The sequence below is a fragment of the Pleuronectes platessa genome, chromosome 22 (genome assembly GCF_947347685.1).
Source record: "Pleuronectes platessa chromosome 22, fPlePla1.1, whole genome shotgun sequence".
Classification (NCBI taxonomy): Eukaryota; Metazoa; Chordata; class Actinopteri; order Pleuronectiformes; family Pleuronectidae; genus Pleuronectes; species Pleuronectes platessa.
The window spans coordinates 13,208,213-13,224,360 of NC_070647.1; the positions used below are offsets into that span (position 1 = coordinate 13,208,213).

The 16,148-nt window shown below is 43.4% G+C and overlaps 1 protein-coding gene across 1 annotated transcript in view; it reads right to left on the reverse strand.

Moving 5' to 3' along the window:
- Window positions 1-16,148, reverse strand: part of LOC128429188 (plexin-A4) — a 49,447-nt gene that overhangs the window by 22,347 nt on the left and 10,952 nt on the right. The window contains exon 3 of the mRNA XM_053415469.1: window positions 11,707-11,807. Coding sequence (XP_053271444.1) covers window positions 11,707-11,807 — 101 coding nt within the window. The remainder of the gene's footprint in view (window positions 1-11,706; window positions 11,808-16,148) is intronic.

Sequence of the window (16,148 nt, forward strand, 5' to 3'; positions counted from 1 at the left end):
CACCGAGGGAAAAAGTAACATTGTAAAAGTGTGCTCATCTTGTATATGTTTGTGGGTGTACGAGTGTTTGAATTAGAAATAAATATACAAATACAGTCTGATTGATTGATTGATTGATGCATTGTAGATCGATTGTGTTTTGTCTTTTGTCCAGTCATGATATTTGTGGTGCCAGATTTTACTGTACATACTGTTACTGTCTTCACCCAATCTGAAATATCATATTGTCCATAAATAAAGGTGGTATAGTGTGAGCCAGTGAATTGTATTGCTTGCATGTTTATCTATGGAAGTGTCAAATAGCCCTGCAGGGACCATAAGTTTGTTCTTGTTGTCAGAGTCAGAAGGTCACAGATTCTGCTGTGGAGGATGAAACAGACAACAGGTCCAATGATTAGCTTTCACATCCCAGACCCGAAGCACGCAGGGAAGCTTCTCTTCCTCTTTTCATCTCTCCCTCCCTGAGGGACGGGCAACAGATCCACAGCAAAACCAAAAGAAAGAAAAGAAGAAGAGGAAGAAGAAGCCGGCTTTCGTCATTCAATTCAATGAGCCTACTTCAATGTTGGAGTGAAGAGTAACCTCACAGACGACTACACCAACATAACACAGGGAGCACCAGTGAAAAATAGGTCCTGGGTTAACTTTTTCTGCAGCTCATTGCAACAACGTATGACTAATGTGTGGTGTTTTGGTATTTTGTAAGTGTTTAAACCCTCTGATTTGCATCTTCACACTAGAGTAAACTCCATTACAATGAATTTATTTTACGAAAGCTAATTTCAGACATAAACTCTCAGAATTGGAAAGTTGGAATCAGACGATATCTGCAGGTTCTCTAGAGTACAGTGTACATCTCAAAGCAGCTGTAGTATAATCGTGGAGAAAAACACTCCTTTAATCACTGAGGCTCTACTACTTTAATATCATTATTTCTCTTTTGCTTTTTAAGCTGCATATATCAGATAAAAACATATCTGAGAACCTGACTAGCAGATGCACATTTGCCTTTGTTAAACTGCCCTACACCCTGACTGAATGTCTCCCCGATGTGAAGGACATGTAGACGTATTGATTTGGATTAATTCAAGTATCCACGCTGCTGTGAAGGGGAATCTACACAGCGGCTCGGGCTGATTTGGTGCCTCAGTGAAAGCATACTGAAGATAATGCCGTACATGGTTTAGCTGATGTAAGTGGTGAGCATTATCAAAGCAAAGCACTGGATAATTGTCTTCAATTACTATCCAGACAGACCTTGAAAGACGAGAAGATTGCATCATTTGCAACAATATGAAACAATCCCACCCTTTGTAAACATCAGACAATGGGGCATTTAGAGAAACGCAGAAATCAAAGCAATTTAGATTTGAAATCATCATAAAAAGCCAATCTGTCTCGCGGGGAGTCAGATGTCCGATGCTCCTTCATTTGCTTGGTAAACACGGCGCCGAGCTGTTTGACGGACTGACAATGACACATGATGAGAGGAGCGAGCTGAAAGGATTAGATTGGCCCTGAACGGAAACTAATCTGCGCTCTTGTTTCTCCCAGCCGTTGATAAGGTGATACAATTAGAGAGAGACTAAGGAGAGAGGAGAGGGCAGAGGCGGAGTTTCAGCCTCCGCAATTTTAGCTGATGAGGATGTCATGGCTAATTCAAAGCTAGATGATCATGAAGATATGTTTTATTCTATTTATCATGTAGATGTAGATTTTTTCATTATAATGTTTCGGAAACAAGATGATCAAGTTATTCTCTGTGCACAAAGACCAAAAATGTAATCAGTCTAATTCACTGCAGGCACAGTACCATAGACTTCATATGTTTATCTTCAAAAGTCACCTAAGTTCAAATAAAATGATAAACACTGATAACTTATTGATTCATACAGTTTGGATTTAAAGTATGTATAATATCATTTATCCTGTAAATGGTCAAACTGAACAATACTAAAACTTAAAGAGAGAAACTACTTTCACCATCCAGTGCAGTGTATACTGTCAAAGCAACAAAATAATACCACAATAACCAAAGTAAGTATCACACAGTGGTCTTAGGCATTTTCACTGGATGGGAACGAAAAATAATTTCACTCTTAATCCCTTGTGCCCGAGAGTAGTGGAGTATCAATGGGGCACAGGTTGCAGGGGCTCAGGGGAGCTGAGAGAGAATATACTAAAGGGAGGGTGCAGGTGTATCTGGCCATGTGAGACCTCAGGTGTAATGCATATCTAATGTGAGGCACGGGGAAGGTCAAGCAGGCTGGGAAATGAAAGCTATTAAATTCTCACAAAGCCCAGGTCCTGGCATCTGCAGCTCAATCCCATGCTTATGTCACTGAAGCAAAACCAGCAAGAGTGTGGACACACACACACACATCAAGTATAAACAAGCATCGGTTTATCTTTAATATACAATACAATAATACTAATTAAAGTAAATCCTCAAGCAGTGAAAAAACAAAACTTTTAAAGTGATTGTCGTGTTATTCTGTTCGGTTCCTGGCTGTTTATAATGCTGTTTGCAGTGAATCGATACACAACAAATAGGCACTCGGTAGTCCAACTGAAACCCAATTATCATAGCAGCCATGCATCATCAGACACTGTATGGAATCCTATACATACTAATAGCCTGAGGCTGTATAAGTGACTGTAGAGCAGCAGCCATGTCAGATTCAGTCAAATGACACAAATCTACATTCAGCCGGGATTCATCTCTCACTTGCACATGTAGCCACACACACACACACACACAGTGGGCCACCATGTACTATCATTAAGAGAGGTGGTCCAGAGAGCAGAAATCCACATGGAGGAACCGGTGGGAGAGTCATTACCTGGCCCACTGGCCATGACCCAGCTTCTCCCGTTGTGGACAAACACACACACACACACACGCACACGCACACAGACACACCACACAAACACACACACACTAACACACTAACACAGCAGTGTCTCTCTTATAAGCCCAAACCCAAAGACATAGAAACTTCAAAGTAAATGCCCCCAGGTCTAGAAATCTCTGAGCCATCCGCTTTAGGTTCTTCCAAAGCAAGAACACCAGCTGAGCGGAAAATTACACAGTTACACTGCTGCTGAGAGTTTGCATAGGTATAAAGCAACCTGAGCCAAAAACAATCTCTTAAAACATGTATATAGAAAAAAGGGGCGAGGCATGATTTGATCAATACATGCTCCATCAAAATTTGAATAAAATGGAAGGCTATTAGAGTTTATTATTTCCAAAACCTCTATAAATTCTATATTCCCCTCTGTTACGCACACAAGCAGCAACTGTTTCTCTCTGACATGAGTTTTGGGGCCAAAAACTTGGTACCAACTTCCTTCATCTCTCTGTCACACACACACACACACACACAAACACAAGTACACAAATCTGATTTGATGATGTGTTATTATATACACCGTGATACCACACACCCCTAGGAGTGCCTGATTCTCAGAGTTTAATTTACTCGACCAGTTCCTGTCAAGCTGGAGCGTGACCTTTGGGGGTGTGTCTCAATTAAAGAGAACGCAAGTGCACTTGATACGTTAAAATAAATGAAGGCGTCTCTGTGGATTTTCAATAGAGCCCCTGGTCCAAAAAACTTCCGGCACGCTGCACTTGCTTGGGTCCTATGCGATACACCCCCTGCAAAGGTTGAAGTTGATTGGCTGAGGGAGATATGAACAGACAGACAGAACGAGAGAGAGAGAGAGAGACAGGGAGGTGGATTGTTCTCCATCCCGGTTCCTCTTCACTGGGGGATCTCTCAGCCCTGCTCTCTCTCCCTCTTGTCCGTGTCACTCCTTTCATCAGCGTGTAGCTGCACTTCCTTTGACTGTCAGCACACCTCTGTCTCACGTCAGTCCCTGTGTCTGGTTCCTGCTCTGCTGGATAAAAGCGAGACACCTTCCCCCCGCTGTGAGAATGTGCCCGTGTGTGAATCTCCATTTCCCAGTGTTTCCCTGTGTGTGGTGAGGTGACAATAGGTGACAGTGAGCAATGGTCCTGACTTTAAAGGTAGCGTGCAGCTGGTGGTCGGTTGGTGTTGGTGTGTGTGTGTGTGTGTGTGTGTGTGTGTGTGTGTGTGTGTGTGTGTGTGTGTGTGTGTGTGTGTGTGAGTGTGTGTGATGGTGACAGTTGAGAGGGGACTGGGAGGTGCAGCACTCCGTTCCATCCTGATGCCCCTGTCACTTCTTGGCCTTGTTCCCTTCTCTCAACTTCCCTTAGCATCCAGTGAAAGGTGAAGGGGAGGTGGGGGGGTGGCGGTGGATGAAACCAGTCACCCATACTCAGGGGGACGGCCACTTCCTCCCCTGGGCACAGACATCAGAGCCAGTGCCATAGATGCAAGGAATCTCCAGATCAAAGAAACAACTTTGAATAAATCTAACTTTGAGTTGCCCAAGACTTTTTGTAGCTCTGCTTGAAAACAAAACCTGCTCCTGCACTGGGGACTATGAGGCCGAGCAGAGAATTGTTATGGTTGCAACTAATTCTTTAAGAAGCTTAAGTTGTGAAGCAGGAGCTTTGAAATCTAATAGGTCTGTAATCATTTAGAAAGAGAGGTTATTGACTTCATCCACACCACTAACTTTTGTTTAAAATTATATAAAATGCAGAGTTTAACTGTAATATTTCCATTTTATGGATTGTTTACTGTTTTTATTAAGTCCCTGTACTTATGGGAAAGTTAATACATGTTTCTCTTTGTCTGTATCATAAAGTAAATGAGTAAAGAGTGTATTTATGTTGTATCTTGTGTTTTCAAACAAATTAACTTTTACTGACGGTGGAGGAACTATTCTGGTGTAATCGGTGCCTTTCCCTGCCAACAATATGTTCCAGAGCACTAGAGGCCGTCTCCAGGGGGAGGCCAGCGGTTGCCGCAACCAAGCACAATGCGTCCTTGGTCGCATGCTAATTGTGGCGCGGCAGTGTAATTAGAATTAGTGTGGCATACCACAGTAATGAGCGCACTGGGGTAACGGATGACTGTGAGCACAGCGACAGGTAGCGGCGGACGGTGCAGAATGAATATGAGAGCGAGAGACAGAAAAAAAAAAACGTTCAGTGGATTTGCCAATTAGCTTCTCCCGTCTAAAGGTTATTCATTTGACGGAGCCCAGGATGTCCTGGGAATACAAAGGCTTTAGAGGACAGGAAGCTTCGCCGCATTACTCGCAAGTGATATCAGCCATTTTATTTGTGTTTATTTATGACTTCCTGAAGCATCCTAAGCTTTTACACGCCTTTGACAACTGTTTATCAAGGAGTGATTGTGTGATTCTAGAAGAGGAAAAAGTGCATCAGTGGATGTGATTGTCGGAGCAATCAGAGTCAAACCCATAACAGTGTGAGGTGGGCGGTTGACGTGGTCCACTGATTCATAAGGACTCCCCTGTATATCACAGTTTATCTCTGGAGGTTTACTATTGATTGCATAGACAGACCTTCTCTAATGAACCAGGAAAAGGGTTTTGCCCCGTGGTCAGAGGCAGAGACGAGTTTACTGTCCCCCCCATTCCACTTCAGGGACGAGGGATCGATGTTTATGAGAGTTTGGAGGGAGAGAGGAGAGGAGTGAGGAGGAGGAGTGGGAGAGAGTGATGCTCTTTATGGGCAAAACACGCCTCAGAGCACAAACTCTACTGGGATCGGACACGCACACAGATCACGTGTGCACATGCAAGTGCAAGAAAAAATGTATGATATGAAACTGATGTTAAATAAACACAGACCGTGAGTGGATTGATGGAAGCACGGACATACACACTCACACAGAAGTATTAAGAGTTTGAAGAGAGAAAGAGAAACTGAAAAGGAGAAGAAGGGAAGATGATTTCAGCACTCTGGGAATATTTCCAGCCAGTATCGCAGCCAAAAGCAGAGATTGAGATATGTCAAACTAATTATTAATGTGAAGATATAGCAACATTAGCACCACTTGTTCCAAATTGACACCGATATCACCGGGTTACCAGAGATATTCTCAACACCCGTGCCAAATAAGATGACATTCAATTTGACGAAGCTGCTTCTCCAAATATGGTTTCCAATCTGTCTGGCTGTCACACGTGACGGGCCCGGTGACACCATAGTTAACCGCTTACGAAACTGACAGCTGACAGAATTACTGGAGGTAACGTATCCATAACGTTTCTGACACCCTGGCTCATTGGAGAAGAGCCTTGGGGACTGAAGTGTAGATGGAAACCACACAGAAACATGAATATGCATTGTCAGACTATAGAGCGTCAACGTATTCTATAAAAAAGAAGATATGTGTGATTATTAAACAGCTTTCGGGAAGGACCTGTCTGGAAACTCTGCAAGTTTTGGTTGGTGTTAATCGGCTGAACTTGTGTGAATCTGTGCATTCTGCTCTACAGGTTAAATATAAACTCTTTTGAAGAGTTGAATAGCTTAAAAGAAAAAATATGTATATGTCCAAACAGTTTTTAATTTGGATAGTTATAAGAAGCTGGATGTTATATTAGTTTTGGAATAATATCTTCACATTTACAACCTACACTTGAATTTCCAACATGGAAAAAATGGTTCATTGAGCTTAGTTGTGGTTTTTAAAGTTAAAAAACACAAAATTTTCCATATCTGACTTTTTGTGTATTGTTGAGTGAGGCTGCGCTGCCAAAAAAACACCTAACATCGGCATGGTAAACATTTTGTTATGTGATAAAAAATGCCAAAAACTCATTATTATGAATTCGCAAAAATATATAAAATATGCATATGACAGGTTGCCTATATATGTATTTAAGGTTGCTATTGTACACATCTCGACGGATCGTCTCCTTGAGGTAATCTTATGTTGGAGTCCTTGAGGCTCTGATTGACAGAGTATGACATCCAATGTCAGCGGTAAAAGAGTGGAAAGAAGGGGAGCGATGAAAAGGACGGGCTGATGTGAGCGGAAAGTTTCACCCGCCGCGCTCGACAGACATTAGCATAAGTCGTGCATCTCGGCAGAAGAGCGCTCCAGTCCTGACTTTGATAGGCCGAGACAGTTGGGCTGACAGGTGAGGCTTCAGGTTTGCTTGAACAGAGGCAGCGGAGTGCCGGGAGACAGAATATATACTTAATATGAAAAATAGCAGCGTTTATCTATATACAGCCAACACATCGACGCTCAAAGTCAAGCTTGTGGCTGATTATTGAAGACGTTTGCCTTTATAAATAAATAGGCGGTGTTTGTCAAGGACAATGGCTGCTATTAGACACACACACACACACACACACAAGAACACACACACACACAACTAATGCAGCATCCACTCCTGTTGATTTCCTCCCTCTGTACTATTGATCGTCTTTCTCCTCTTCCCCTGGTGTTCTCTCTAACAGCTCCTCTAACCGATCTATAGAGTAAATAAAGGCAACGCTGACAAAAGAAAGTAGAAAGAAGGGTATTTATATAAATATATATAATACAACTAAGACAGGGGTGGTGGGGATGGAGAGAGTGTGTGAAAGAGAGGGACAGAGGGAGAGAGCTTGATTGCACGTCTGTTTGCTCTCAGACCAGTGAGGTGATTTCAAGGTTGATTGGGAACAACAAACTATCTGGAGGAAGACTTTGAAGAAGAGCAGCGTTCTATCCTTCCACTTCAACACCGCTCCTTCAGCACAAAGTAATCGTGGGTGGGAGAGTGTGTGTGTGAATTCTAAATGATTAGACTTCCTAGAGTTTTGGTGTCTGTTCTCATCCTGAGTAGAAATATCTTTCACCGTGGCCGGGCCAGGAAACAACATTTCACCGCATAACGCTGCAATGCGAGCCCGAAAGAACTATCATCAATTATAAGATATATTTATATATATACATGCATCTGTTGTGGCTTTTCCTCTGCAGAGCTAGACACTGACCCTGTGGGCTGACAGCATCAAATTCATTCACTTATGGATGCTCATTCATTGTTCCTCCCGTTGGCTGCATACTATAATGTCAGGTTAATCAATTTCAAGATGTGACTGAGTAGGAGCCCTTACAGCCAGTCAGAGAACTGGAGGCTGACATGAGAGGATATTAAGTATTACTGGAGGAAAAAAAGACAAAAGCTTTGAATTTACTTTGAACATGTGGATACTGAAGTATTAGAAGCTGTACAAGTCACTGATGTTTGCAGCTATTCAATTACTAACACTTTATGTTTATCTGAGGTCTTTAAAATCAGTGTTCCGGGCGTAAATCTTTCTATTTTATTCCTGTCACTTCTTGGAGTGATAGAATTAAAGAAACGTTATTCTTCCAAGATGCCGGAGAAGAGACGAGAGGGGGACTGAAGGACAGAGGATGAATATTTCCACCCTCTGAATATCAAATAGCTCAGCTTGCGTTAAGACATGTTGTATTTGTTATGGCTGAGATGCCTGACGAGCAGGGCTCTGGGTCAGGCGCCTGTGTGTGTGTGTGTGTGTGTGTGTGTCAGACCTACTCACCAAGGACACACTTGATGCATTGTTAATTCACGGTCACACTATCTTTCTTACGAGACAGCACTTTTTCTTTTTTTGACTTCCTTTTCCTTCGGCATATTTAAATTGTACGCAGCGATACCTGTTGCATGTTTCTCTGTAGGGAGTTGGAAGGTGACGAGTATCTGGAGTGATGGACACTTACGCTTTGTTGATTGGAGAGAACGCCATGAAAAGACACATCTAAAAAAGACAATCTGAAAATTGACAACTAGTGACTGAATGTGTTTCTGCTGCATTGTCACTGAGATTGGCCATTTTTCTATTAGGATGCTTTCAAGTCCTGCAGCAATATTTTCTATCCGACTAGGATTCAGGCTTGTTAACAGTCAGGCACCATTACTAACCTAACATGACCCCTGCCTTCATTTTATTACATTGTTAAAACACAACATCCAAGGCCCTGTCATCTCAATGTGTTTTTTTATGTGCTTATTATTTCATAATTACCCCTTGGAGACTGGACAAACTGACCTGTGGGAAACTAATGGCATGTTTAAAGAGCATATATATGATTGTGAGTGAAATATATACTGTAGCTTGGTGGGACAACATGTAGTTACATCAATGTGACCTCACTCAGCATAGCATTCATTTAGTAGACTGCACTAGCTGCAGTTTCAAGCCTGTCACACTGAATTTCATCTGTCCATCAATGTTTAAACACATTTCTAAGGAAGAGGAAATGAATAGAAACAGAAGGGGAAAAAAAACATTAGCAAATTATAAATTAATACGTTTTAGCCTCTGATATATTAGCCTTATATGAGATAATAAAATAAAACAATGCAATCTTTTAGTTGGTAGACAAATATGAAATATGTGCTAAGAACGCTGGGGTCTATTGCATTTCCTAGTGCAAGGCCAACATTTTAACTTTACAAGAAGCTAACAAAACAAAAATGTCAGGTGGTGAACAGAATGAGAAATAGCAGGCAAACAGAGGTGATTATAGAGTGGGTAGAAAGCCCTGGCCGCCTCGTGGTGGAGGAGGCACTCAGGTGGGGGGGTGGTTCGGTTACACCAAGACCCTGTTAAGAATTCACAAGCTGGGGGTTGGAGAGCAGCGAGGAGGGTGTGTGTCTGTGTGTGTGGGGGGGACTCTGGGAAAGGTAAACCTGTGGTCGATCAGCTACACTGGGTTTTGCATTTTGAGTGTGTCTGAGTGCCAGAGGGGTGAAGGAGAGGGAAAACTGTCCAACTGACGTGATAGCACACAACCTCTCTGTCCTTCAAACACACACACACACACGCACACACACAAACACACGCACACGGATATCATGGTACACACACGCACACACACGTGTACACACACACCACCTGTAATCTCCCTGTCTGCCCTTGTGATGGTCAAACACCTATAGACACCTAATGCAACTAAAATGGCATTTTTGCTTTTTTCTCTCTCTGGACTTGTTTCTCATTTCGGTGACTTGACACTAATTCTACAGCAAGAGAGCTGTGTGTGTGTGTGTGTGTGTGTGTGTGTGTGTGTGTGTTTGTCTGCGTGCCATTGTGTGTATTTGTGCAAAGAGACGGGTGAGCTGAGGTGAGCTGATTCTATCAGGCTAAGTGTGACAGGCCAATCTGTGGCCACCCATTTACTGTGACTGGGAGGATGTCCAGGGTGTTAATGGGTTTGTACACACGCACTCACACAGACATGCACACACGCACACACAGTAAGAGAGACAGAAAGACACACACGAACGCTTGCGCTTTGAATTACGAGCACATTCCAGGGGCCAAACATCTGCACAGGCTACTCACTGGTGTCCCACATTTCTTATTTTTGGGATTGATTCCTCTACTTTATCTCTGGAAATATCATTTTTTTTAAACCAAATGATTTAATGCTTATCTGAAATGCACCATATGCTTTGTGTGTGAGTGTTATTCAAGAAACTGTGATAAAAATAAAACTTCTGGACTCACAAACTATGCGTTCATTCATGTTTGTGTATGTGCATGAGACTCAAACTACTGGTGTGAGACCCATAACACATCTGAGTGTGTCATCTTTCTGTTTATGCACTTTCTACCCTGGAGACCTTTAACCTCTGTTTCTCCGTCTTTCACTATTTCACAATCAGCTTTCTATCCCACTCAGAGCCTTTGTAGGTCCCTGTTGGTCTTTACACAGATCTTGTCTCTCAGAAGCTTAAATTTACAAAAATGCATTGGTCTTCTGGACGTTTATCTCTCACTTTCTAAATCTATATGTTCCACCGCTTCCTCTCCTGGTTTCACTGAGTATGTTCCTCTCACACTCAAACTGCTCCTCTGCCCTCGCTATGTCCTCTCACTGCCAGCAGGGATGAAGGTGCTAAATGTACTCTGTCTGAGTCTCTACACACAAACACACACACACAAACACACTCACGCATGCACAAAAGTACACACACACGCGCACACTCGCACACAACCAACCCAAGGGCTAGCATCAACACAAGAAAGCAATTTTCAATTTACAGTGGAGCTCTATCTCGCTCTTCAATCTTGGGGGACAAGGGTTTGACAGCAGTTGGGGGTGTGATTGTGTGTGATTGTGTGTGATTTTGAGTGTGTGTGTGAGAAAAAGAGAGTTTGTATCATAGAGGTAATGACAGACTGACGGACAGACATACACACAGACAGAAAAGCTTATAGGTGAAGCAAGAATAAACATTCAGAAGAGGACAGGTAAGCAAGGTGAGAGTGAATCATTTGTTCTTAATGAGCTAATCTCTGAGGTCTCATTCAGCAGTTTCCTTTAATAACAGAAGCTATCACTCTCCTTGTGTCAGGGCTAAAGTTTGGAGAGGTGCCCATTAGAGCCTGGCAGTCGCCCACAGCGTCTGGGCTCTCACCAGGCTCTGGTTACACAGCTAGTAAACAATGCCAGTGGTTAGGTTTGGTAATGGATCTTAGAGGGGTGCTGGCACGAGGCCGAGCCCCAGGAAAGCAATCTGAGACCCGCCCTGAGATGGTTAGGAGAGTCCCCTGAATGCTCAAAGGCTGCAAGGGAGGGAGAGCTGGGCAGTGGCCCAGGCGTCATGGAGTTAGTGGAGTGTAACAACCGAGACAGAGCAACCCCCAAACTGTCTAGTTAGTATGTTAGAGCTTCAGTGAACCAAGTGGGGAAATTCAGTATTTGTGTAAAGATTACGAGTTGTATAATTGTGATAATTTGTATGTCAAGTGGTACTTACATGTTGTGCAGGACACACCAGCCACAGTGGGGGTCTCCAGATCCAAGACAGTCACCGCAGGTTGAGTATTGACTGCAAGCCTCCACCGGGACCCTCGCCAGCTGCAGAGAGACACACAGCAGTGATTAAAAAAATACTTTTTCAATTTCAATCCTTCTATTCATGAATGGAGTAAAGATGAGCACACATCCCTACAATACACAGAATGTGCGATACCAGAGTTGTGTTATGTTGAAAGAAATCCAGCGTTTAAGTTTGTTATTCCGGGAGAATCAGCCTGTTTCAAAAGTGAGAGCGAAGCTCAGAGAGCGAAAAAGATTAATCGATGATTATAAATAATTGGATAACAGGTTTAAAAATATGTAATTGGAATATTTCAAAGCTTACAAAGCCCTTCTCAGGTTATAGCAGTCACATTCATTTCTACTACATGTACAACCACAACACTTAACGGGTGATTAACGAACTCAGAAACAGAGTGGAAATGAAAGTGTGCTGGCTACACGAGTTGTCGGACAATGGCCCATATTTTGTGTGTCCATAGAATCTCGAATGGATTTATTCATTGAAGAAGAAGCACAGGCTTTTCACTTGTTGCATGCATGTAGAAACTATGTGGAGAAATATGTGTGGAAAGAACAAATACTGTAAATCATCATTGTTAAATATAAAAAATGCTGTGATGGGTGACCCCTAATTTTACTACATATTGTATGATATACAAATAACCATAAGAAAAAGATAAGACTGCTACCTGTTGCTGAGGTATAAAAGTGTATCATTCTCACTATCATGCCATCTTTATTTTCTATTTTCAGCCAAATACACATTAACTACAAAAACAAACAAACAAACCCAACTAGCAAGCCAAATGTGGAATGGGAAGAGTTTTGTATCAGGCCAGATTTTCATAAAAATGTCACTTTGACAGTTTCAATCTTCCTGCGCTGGCTCGGTATGAGACACGGGGGTCACCTGGGACAGCAGTCCATCTATTATGATGTATGGCCCTGCCAATTCAAACTGGCATTGACTGGCACTGATTGGCATGGGCCTTGAGTGACCGAGCGCGAGGAACAAAGCTGAGGTGGATTGCAATCGTCTCCTCCTCCTGTCACGATGGCAACGGCAGGGTGCAATAATAGGTGTCGCGGGCTCTTCTGATTAATGTGCCGTCATTGGTGGATGACCGCTGTCACTCAGGCAGCTCACCGACGACAGGTAGGAAAGAGAGACGCATTGTGAGTGTGGAACCAATATTGGGTTATGATGATGGTAAAGCTCTATGTTTGTGTGTGAGTGTGTGTGTCTGAACAATAACTAGAAAATCACTCTTTAAAAGTATTAATATCCATCTTAGATACAATAAAAAACTTTAGGGACCGACTTTTGTCTTTGTGAACTCCTAGGATCCATGGAGCTGCAGCTCTGCGGACAGGAAGTGCTCATGAATGTATGGTCAGCCTGTTTGGAGGTCACATAAAAGATAAGGAGGCTCAGACAACCATTTCTTTACAACTGTGGTGAGCAGACAAGCATCTCAGGTGCGTGTCTAACCTTGAGGTGGATGGGCGACAACAAAAGAAGTCGGCCTGAAGAGAAATCGGAGGCTGCAGTGGACACAGACCAAAGCTAGACAACAGAAAACTGAAATACCTAGCAGGGCCATGAATCTGTAATTCGGAGGCTTGCAGATGGTGGGGGGGTCAGACTTTATCATCAGCAGCAGCAGGAATTAACGGACCCAGACTGCCTTGTGTCAACAGTCCAGTCTGCTGGTGTAACGATGTGGGGAATGTTTTCTTGGCACGTTTTGGGCCAAATACCATGTTTAAAAGGCTCATTCCAGCAAGATGATGAAACATATTCCAAAAAGATCAGTCGTCTAAAACTGTCCGTGAATGGCCTCCTCACTCAGCAGACCTAAATCCTGATTTACAGCAAGAATGTGCAAAATAAAATCTTGAGGAATCCATGTCATAAAGAACGGAGGCAGTTTTGGAGCAAAGCAACGGCTTCTCTGGTGTTAGCTTTGCCATTCTTTGAGTAGAATACATAAAGAATAAGGCGTCAGAGGACAGAATGGAGGAGGGATGGTTTAAGTGCCTTGCTCAAAGGCACTACACCAGTGATAATAAGCTCCTGTGTAAATTCAGACCTCCAATAAGTTCTGAGGATCATATCCTTTTGCATACTAGTCTCATATAATATGTGATTATGCATCTCTTCACAGCACTTTTTACTGACTAAACTCAGGGTATGAAAAGGGCCGTAATTAAACCATCCAATGTAGGGCATGACTGAATGTAATGAGAGATCAGAAATGCCTTTGCGCAGTGGTATCTCTAAAGCACAGCCTGGCACTGACGGCACTTCTCTCTGTTGGACACACAGACTATCACACAGCACATCTCTGCCTAACAGCCTCTGTCTCTCTCTCTCTCTCTTTCTCCGTCAAATAAAAACACACAGAATCAGTGTTACAAATTTTGCACACGCTCGCCGTGGAAGTCATATTTCAACACGTGTGCACGTTGAAGCACGAGAACCACAAAGGGGCACCGATTGTCACCGAAGACACAATGGAGATACTCTGAAAAACACACGAGTGCATCATTCTCTCTCCCCTGCTCTCTGCATTTATGTCTCTTCTGTGTATCGCTCCGAGTTCTATAAATAGCACACTCGGGCTGTCGTGTGAGAGTGCACGCACACACACGCACACACACGCACACGCACACACTGTGAATGAATTCAGAGGGGGCGTATCTGCTTGCCAAAGTCAAGAGGAACCCTGCGTACTATTACAGAATAGTACGCAGGTGCATGTGTGTGTGTGTAAAGCGTGTGTGCGTGCTTTGGAGGAGGAAATCATCTGGTATGTTCTGCCCTCCCCAACGCGTACAAGTGTATTTGCATTAGGCAGATAAAGGGAATGAGTTTGAGATGGAATCGCACAGATAGCGGTGCGAGTGTGTGAGCACACGATCAAACTCAACACTGATCCTCACTGCATTTCACATGATGGATTCCCTCCCTCCCTGTCACTCTCTCTGCCAAACCCTGCTTCCCCTCCTAAGATCCAGCACTGCCTCGGCCCACTCCCGGCTACACAACCCATTAGTCTGTGAAGAAAGGGGCTGTGGTTTTAGTTTATGGAGGGATTTCAGCTGCCAAAGCCTTATCATGAGAGAATATGAAACCACAATGTCCCTGTGTGTGTGTGTGTGTGTGTGTGTGTGTGTGTATGTAATCTACGTAACCATGTCACCACATCGAGAGGTTTTGTCACCTTGTGATCTTCCATAAAAGCCAAGCACCCAGACAGAACTGTAGCAAACAATGCCACCCTATCTGAACGCTTTATAATTTAACACTCCAATGGCGGCAGATACGCCGGGACACACACCACCCACATGTGCACACATACTGTATACAAACACACACACGCACACACTGATTTAGACTTTGCAGAAGGGACGGGGCCCCCTGATGCCTATCGAGGCCTCAGACGCCGGCATCTTGGGAAATGGTTTTTCTCAACAGATAAAACGCGCACACACACAAAGACACAAACACACACAGCACGTTCAGAGCCCGGCAGAACTGATGGGCGCCAATGTGAGTCCTCTGTTCCAGAGCGTGCCTCCTGATATCATTCGTTCTCTCTCTGTCTCTGTCCGTCTGTCTTTCCCCGTCACTCAAAAGCTTTGAGGTGTATAAGATCATACATTCATCATCTCCAGAGCCTCCACTCACTCTCCGGCACTATCTCTCTCTCTCAACACTTTTGTCCCCTCTTATATATATAAAAAAAGAAATGGGGATTTGGTGGCTAAACGACCCAATGAACCCCTTGTCTCTCTCATCTTGCTATCGCATTCATTTCATGCTATCTTATTCGTGGGCTTTGCCAGAGAGGCAACCATTACGCCTCACTGTCTCTTCACTATAGCTGTGCCATCATATCAGCAGGGATAAACACAAAGGACAGGGGTTGCAAGGCATTTCTAATTCCCTCCGGTTTCAGGTGAGCAAATGACAGCCATTAAACCCTGCACTCTCCCTCTCCCTCTCTTCACAATAAGGAGAGATGGAAGCTTGCTGAATATAATCACGCTTTTAAAAGAGCCAGAGATCACAGGAGTACGTGATGCCTTAATGTGCGAGGAGAGCGATGAACACACACTTGATCATTTACCGTGATGGCACAATGGCATCAAATGATGTATAGGGTATCTCTATATATACATGTAGAAAGTCTGAGAGTGAATATATTGTATCTGTAGGACATGGACATCAAATGGAGAGAGGGAGGAGCATATTCAGACTTTCAAGAGGTTCATCGATAGAATTGATGAGGCATGACTCTGTTTTTCTCTCCTCTCCTCTCCTTCCCTTTTCTCCATCTCCCCTCCTCCTTACATCACGCCAGAGGCCCT